Consider the following 7,864-nt stretch of genomic DNA (forward strand, 5'->3'; position numbering starts at 1 on the left):
CAATCTTCTTTAACCCAATCAACACCCAAATTATTTTTGTCATCCAATCGGAGGCTTGCACAGGACGAAAAATTGGATTTACATAGAACACATAATTTTTTAAGTTGGCATTTTCTGAAGTAACGAATTTGGAAAAAATGTTAACTGTGTATATGCATGTTTTCCAACAAAATGGAAAGTACATGAAAAAGCTACCTCTAAGTTGTCTATCAAGGCAAGACATAAAACGCCATCGGCTATGTTACTCATACAATTGACCAAGATGGAGTTTGTTTGTCGGAGTTCATTTTTAATGCTTGGTAACAGCATTAGCCACGGCGTTGCTAAACAGCAACACTCTTAGTGCGACGGATTGCATGTTTCCATCTGTTTATGGTACACAGCTCTATAATAATACAAATATATTTCACCAAAAGCTCATCTGTAGCACAGGAATGGTTTGTTATGCTCCAAACGTACGAGAAATAATTTTCTTGTGAAGTTCATGTAATAGATTTGATAATCTATGCCAACAGTGGTCTTTCCAAAATTAATAATGTCAAAGCCTACTTTCTTAAATAAACGTTTCAGATATTCTCTGCCACAAGGTGTCTATAGAAATTTCCACGTGCATCCCAGTTGCCAAGACAAAGTAGTTTCAGATATTCTCTGCCACAAGATGTGTATGGAAATTTCCATGTACATCACAGTTGCTTAGACGAAATCGCTTCAGATATTCTCTGCCACAAGGTGTCTATAGAAATTTCCATGTACACCCCAGTTGCCAAGACACAGTGGTTTCAGATATTCTCTGCCACAAGGTGTCTATGGAAATTTCCATGTACATCCCAGTTGCTTATACGAAATAGTTTCAGATATTCTTTGCCACAAGGTATCTATGGAAATTTCCATGTACATCCCAGTTGCCAAGACAAAGTAGTATCAGATATTCTCTGCCACAAGATGTGTATGGAAATTTCCATGTACATCCCAGTTGCTTAAACTAAATAGTTTCAGATATTCTTTGCCACAAGGTATCTATGGAAATTTCCATGTACATCCCAGTTGCTTAGACGAAATAGTTTCTGATATTCTTTGCTACAAGGTGTCCATGGAAATTTCCATGTACATCCCAGTTGCTTAGACGAAATAGTTTCAGATATTTTTTGCCACAAGGTATCTACGGAAATTTCCATGTACATCCCAGTTGCTTAGATAAAATAGTTTCAGATATTCTTTGCCACAAGGTGTCTATAGAAACTTCCACGTACATCCCAGTTGCCAAGACAAAGTAGTTTCACATATTCTCTGCTACAAGATGTGTATGGAAATTTCCATATACATCCCAGTTGCTTAGACGAAATAGTTTCAGATATTCTTTGCCACAAGGTGTCTGTGGAAATTTCCATGTACATCCCACTAGCTTAGACGAATAGTTTCAGATATTCTTTGCCACAAGGTATGTATGGAAATTTCCATATACATCCCAGTTGCTTAGACTAAATAGTTTCAGATATTCTTTGCCACAAGGTGTCTGTGGAAATTTCCATGTACATCCCAGTTGCCAAGGCAAAGTAGTTTCAGATATTCTTTGCCACAAGTTGTCTATAGAAATTTCCACGTACATCCCAGTTGCTTAGATAAAATAGTTCCAGGTATTCTTTGCCACACGGTGTCTAATAGATAGAAATTTCCATGTAAATACACAATCAAAGAGCGTGGGGAACTTGTTATGGAGGAAATGTTCTTAAATGTTAAGCTTTCCGCTCAAGACTTTTGTAGGTAATTTATAATTAACGAAACGAAATCTCAGCAAATGTCTTTTAAAAGTTTTAGGAATTATGTCTGCATGATCTTTGCTTCACCAATTTAAGACAACCAATAAACAGCAAAGTTTCACTCCGCATCAGTGCCTGACGCTGATGATCTTGCATTGCTCAGTTTTGTGATCTCCATGTTGAATGCACTGACTGGATCTTGTTTGTCGTAGATGCTCAGGAGATTCACTTTGCAGTCAAATGCTGGTATTAGGGAAGAAGACACTGCAAACGGGATTAATAAACAAACACAATTACTCTACTTACTTAAGTTATTTTAAACTGTTCTGGCTTCCTGACCTGACAAGTTAAATGACGAAGCAAGGGTGATTCCCTAGAATATAACTTGTCGTAGATTTCAGGTGAAACTTCGCACACTGTCAAGAAGATGATAAAAATGTAATAAAAATAGGGAGGTCATCGTGCTCGTTTCCATGGACGATGCTTACAAACACAGCTGTTTAAGACACATTGACAATTGCAGTGCATCCCGATGTTGGACAAATAAAGCTCTATTTTCTAAAAGCAATCCATGATATAACGCAAAGCCTGGTGTCATTCAGTCTATGGTTAATTCACTTATGTACCTGAAAAAATGTATTTGAATGGCTTTGGGAGTACTTATCAGCCCAAAATAGATTTTATTAGAGCGTCTGTTCCACTTGTAATGGCTTCTTCCATACAGTTTTGTGAAATTTCCAAAAAACTGGCCATAGATTTATGCTTATTTTTTTTTACTACTTCACGAAGACAACACTCTCAACAAAAATACAAAATAAAAATGGGGGGTCACTGTACTCGTTTAAGGACAAAATAGCCACTCCTTGACGGATTAAGTTTGGCGTCAATGAAAATCCGCTATTTATCAATGTGCCCGCACTACTGTGTGCGCAACTGATGCAAGAAATTATGCGCTGTATGGTTGTGCATGCAAAACCAGGGAATCACCTAAAGAAGAATTAGAGAGATGCATATCATTCTATTGACTACCTGAAGTTGTTGACTGGATCACTGTAAATTGTGCATTACTGTAATAACACGTTGAGGAAAATCAAAGACTGCAAGCAGGAGAAAAATAAGCAGGAATCCAAGTACCTTGAGCCTGTGAACTCCCTAACTCTAGCAGCATCCCTCTGGGTGGTATGAAGACCTCTATGAGGTGTCTCATGAGATCTTGCTCTTTCTTGGCAACAAACCAATTTGTGGCACTCCTTGAAGTTGTGCCAACAAAAAGGACTGCAACCTTTTCCACTGTATTTGTGAGTCCAGTGCCAGCTGTTTAATAAGACAAGTTTAATAAAGAACATTACAGAGAGAAAACTTAGCTTAAGTCAGACTTAACACTGACAATAATGTACAGGCGATTAAGTGGTCATCATTGTTGACTTCTCATTATTGCAAGGTTATAAATATGTTTGCTAAAGATGGGTCACAAATCCTTGAAAAACAGCATAAATAATGAGAACAATAATATTATTGTTCTCATTAGTTCATTGGTTAATCATAGTCTATTACCATAGATAATTATTATCTCCTTATCTCCTAATTTTCTGTTAAAAAAGATATGCTGAGATTTGTAAGGACAGGCAAAGTCAGTAACATAAAAGCGCAGTGTATTGTACAGAGGCTTGAGAGTTCTTAAAGAATACCAAAAGTCTTAGTAATGTCGAGATTCTTAAAATCATCACCAATCCTGCTCTCTAAACAATTATCAAAATATATAGTTAGGAACTATATTTTTGTTCCATTGTAACGGTTGAGTTAGTGGGTTTCTAATTATTTACAGTGTACTAGCCAACATGTTAAAGGAAAATCTGTCTGGGTCACCTTGGTTGCAAATACATGTAGCATTAACACACTAGTCTGATACCTTTGGCAGACATTCCACTCCAGGCCACATACATAATGTGACCCTTGCCAGCTGGGGTGCATTCTTCAAAGAGGCTTGTATCTGACTTCTTTCTTATCACAATTATGTAGTTTGAAAGTTTTGATCTTGTATTCAGACCACAGATCTGTCTTATCACCGATTTAACTTTCTCCTCACACCAGGTCTAGAAGTAGACATAAATAACAACTTATATCAATACCCTATAATCGAAATTAAAGTATTTTACAGTACTTGCGACTTAATTTAGTAATACTCCTTATGAATGGTATTAAACCACTAATTAAAAAATCAGTTTGCACATTGTTGAACTTACTGGTTGGTCCTGTATCACTGTGAGGTCTGCGCCAGTGAATGGGATGTTCCTTAGGAGTTCTGAAGTGACTTTATGTCCCTCAGATCTTAAAGCGCAATACCATGTTCCATTGATTTTACACAGTGTGGAGTGGCCTTCAATGAAAAAGAGCAGTCAAATTAGTCATCAGTCAAACGATGTTAGTGTTGGCAACTAAAGTACACTCCCACTGAATAATTAGCATCAATAAAATGCACATGTACAATGTACATGTAATGTATGAAAATGTTTGTTAAGAACTGTCTGTTGTAGTAATCACAATTCTATAGATGCATTAAAACTTAAGAATTACCACTCTGGCCATTATCTTGCACTGACACTTCAGCTTGCAAGGCTCTTTCAATAAGTGCCATGAACTCCCTGTCTGCCTTTCGTTTATGAACTGAGCCAATAACCTGCTGGAGGAGCTCTTCTGATGTAAAATCTGGAAACCTTAATTATTGATAAACAATGCGTTAAAGTATGAATAAGGTAGACTGGCCCAATAAACACAACTTCATAATCACAGCACACCAGCTGTACACACAAGTATTTAGAATGGGTCATCAAAGATGTATTATGCCTGTATTTTGCTGTATTTAAAATGGGTCATCAAAGATGTATTATGACTGTATTTTGCTGTATTTAGAATGGGTCATCAAAGATGTATTATGACTGTTATGTCTGAAAAGAGAGGAGGTATGCTACACAAGATTACAGGGGTACAGGCATTTAACTTGTGGATTACAGTTGATCCCAAACTCAAATCTGCATCAGACAATTATTGGTTTAAGTCACAAATCAGGTTCTAGATTAGGACTCAACTGTGTATGTTTTATTGTGTGAACTTCTAAAGTACTCAATATTTTTTTAAGCTTACGCAAACAATAATATTACTATTACATCATACATGTACAGGTCGCTACAACATAGCTAGAAATTAAGTGTAACAAATGACTGTTGACATGGCTCAAAGTTAGCATGATCCAAGTTAACATACAAAATGTGTGGGAGCCAAAAATTAGGAAAAAAGGGAAATGAAACATCGAACAAAAGCACATTTTAAAGGCAAACTTCTGCATTTGAAGGCATATATGATAAAATCTGCATTATGGATTTGATACATGTACAGTACCTTTTCTTGTGTAGTCATTTCATGATGGAATTGGTCCATCCTATTGTGCTTGTATGCCAATCTCAGGACCTCTGCTTTTGGCATTTCTTTAAAAAAAAAAATAATAAAAAAAAAAAAAAAAAAAAAAAAAAAAAAAAAAAAGTAATAATAATAATAATAATAATAATCACTTTATTTAAGTCTCAAGGTTATTTAGCCAACCACTAATTGGGGGAGACTGCAAATCAACTGAAATCAGAACAAATCAAATGAAATGTTGGTTTTTGAGGAGAGGGGAAAACCTGAGTTCCCAGAGCAAAAATCTCTTGGAGCCAGCAGTGTTGAAGCTCTCGTAACCTGCTATTGTTTGTCAGTATGTACTAAAACAGTGGATAGCACTGAACGTGCGGGCTGATTGGCAATTCAAACTACAGATATCCTTTGCTATTCACCTCCGAGCGATTCCCGAGGAATTTGCACCCAAAAATATCATAATCTTTGCAGGAATAAATGAGTTAAAATCATTTTTTTCATGCTATAATTTATTATCTTACTGTTTTAGTATACACTAAAACAACTATTCACCTCGGTGTCAGTAGTTTAAGTGGTAGATATTTACTTTCACGCTTCACGGGTTGATAAAGATGCACCACTAGCTATCTCCACTTTGGTGGTGAATAGTTTCTCATCCTCGATGTAAAAACCTGTGAAACTCACAGATGATGTAACACAAAGGACAACAAAAGAGCGAAAAAACATCAAACAATACACCTTATTCCAAAATGGCCACTGATTTATGCGGATACAAATTGGCCCTTGTTGCCTCGTTCAAGATAAAATATTCTTTTGAATTTTCAGGTTAAGAACGAGGCATCAAGGGCTTATTTGAATAAAAACAAAAGAATATTTAAATGGCGGCCATTTTGGAATAAGGTGTATAACCTTCAGTACTCTACCAGAGTTCTGTCATTTCCCTAGCCAAACGCGAGCCCGAGTCAACCATGAGCCACGAGCCAACCTCGAATCAAGCCCAAATGTTTTCTTTTTTTTTCTCTCTTTTGAGTTTCATGTTCGTCTGTTACTATGGTTGAAGCTGCTTAGTTCTTCTACTTCTCAAAGATGAAGGAATCTCGCCAATTGTTACAAAACGTACTTACTGTAGGTGTGATAGAACCCAAAACCTTGCCGGCCACTGATAATATCTCCACTCACAGCAATGCTGTGCTTCAAGGTTCTTGGACAACTTTCCCCTTAAAACCCGTACACAAGGAAGAACATATGTTACCGAAAAACATGTCCTCCATCAATTTGGCCGCGGAGAGAATGGGTTGGGATCTAATATTTATTGTATGGGTACCCTGTGTATGAAACACAAGATGGCGCTCGAGCGGCACGAAATGCTATAAATATTTTTATTCCACATCAATTTTCACAGTGTGTCGTTGAAATGGAACTTCTGCATCAGTTGGGTGTAATTAACAAAGGTCAGAATCCGTGAGGAAAATTAATGGATATCGAGGTATGCAGGAATTAAACTTAAGCTTAACTCTTGCAATAGGCATATTGCAAGAGTTAATGACATATTGTACAAAACTGGTGAGTATGTTTCTACAAACTTTTAAATGCGTTTCTGTGGCCATAAAACTCAAAAATGAAAAAAACATGAAAACGTTTGGGCTTGACTCGAGGTTGGCTCGTGGCTCATGGTTGACTCGGGCTCGCGTTTGGCTAGGGAAATGATACAACTCTACCCTACCACAAGCTAACAAAACAAAGAAAAATTTTCCCAGGTTTTTACACCGAGGTAAAAGCAATTATTGTATTTGTAAGCAGCTTCTATCGTTCTTCCTGCTCCCAAAAAAGTAATATAATTGATTCAATAGTGATTAGTATCAGTGATTGGTGGAGAAGACAGTTGGCATTTCAACAAAGCAGCAAAATATATACCTTTTGTATTGACCAATAAAAACGAAATCTTCTTATCGGTTATGTCAAATGTCGGCATTGCCAAGGCGCCTTCTAGGTACAAGACTTAAAGAATAATGTACTTGAACTAACCAGAAAATAGTACAGCCTCTGTATACTCGTACTGGGAACAGGATGGCTTTTCCACCTGGATTGCTTGCATCGCAGCTCTACGATGGTTGCCACCAATCACTTCTAACTCGTACGAATCCAGCATTTCCTCCCTAAAGTCACGAGGTGTTTGAAGACCTTTCACTATCACCAACAGAGGCTTTAAGCCAAGCAGAACTTCGTTCTCTTTGAATTCCCTTATAAGGGATTTCACAAATACGTCGTCGATGTCCCGAAGCATGTAGGCTTTCCTTGGGGCCTTAAGACTTGAAACCAGAACTTTTCGGGGACCTATACAAATATTAAAAATGTTAGGGGTGTAGTATTATAAAAGACACATAGTTACATCGTAGGCAGCCCAAGTTCGCGTCACTAGAGAGCGGGTAATAATTAATATTTTACAGTTTCGGGCATTCCGTGAAATTGCCCGGAATGCCCGAAACGGTAAAATAAGCACCAAAACGGCCAAGAATACATCAGAGTTGAGTCAGTTTTATTCATTCTATTGGTATTTTATTTCCCATACAAAGTCTTATAAGGCGTGTAAATTCTCAACGGCTGCGTGTAACCCAATACCCCTTGCCCCCAAAGGTCATCTTCCCACTAGTAATTAATTATTACACGCTCTCTACTGACGCGAACTTGGGCTGCCTACG

At 37.3% G+C, this 7,864-nt stretch overlaps 1 protein-coding gene across 3 annotated transcripts; it reads right to left on the bottom strand.

Moving 5' to 3' along the window:
* Nucleotides 1–276: 276 nt before the first annotated feature.
* On the bottom strand, nucleotides 277–7,345 carry LOC137979308 (uncharacterized). Of its 3 annotated transcripts, none has more exons than XM_068826548.1 (6): nucleotides 7,191–7,345; nucleotides 4,332–5,239; nucleotides 4,001–4,134; nucleotides 3,667–3,850; nucleotides 2,892–3,071; nucleotides 277–2,021 (listed from the first exon to the last, which is right to left on the bottom strand). In XM_068826548.1, the coding sequence occupies exons 2-6, from the start codon at nucleotides 4,390–4,392 to the stop codon at nucleotides 1,876–1,878; spliced, it is 705 nt and encodes a 234-aa protein (XP_068682649.1). In that variant the 5' UTR covers nucleotides 4,393–5,239; nucleotides 7,191–7,345; the 3' UTR covers nucleotides 277–1,875. The 3 variants fall into 3 exon arrangements, with proteins under 3 accessions (XP_068682649.1, XP_068682647.1, XP_068682648.1); XM_068826546.1 differs by lacking the exon at nucleotides 7,191–7,345 and adding an exon at nucleotides 6,290–6,565; XM_068826547.1 differs by lacking the exon at nucleotides 7,191–7,345 and having other exon boundaries at nucleotides 4,332–5,627.
* Between the last annotated feature and the right edge of the window lie 519 nt (nucleotides 7,346–7,864).

Source organism: Montipora foliosa, chromosome 12, assembly GCF_036669935.1.
Source record: "Montipora foliosa isolate CH-2021 chromosome 12, ASM3666993v2, whole genome shotgun sequence".
NCBI lineage: Eukaryota > Metazoa > Cnidaria > Anthozoa > Scleractinia > Acroporidae > Montipora > Montipora foliosa.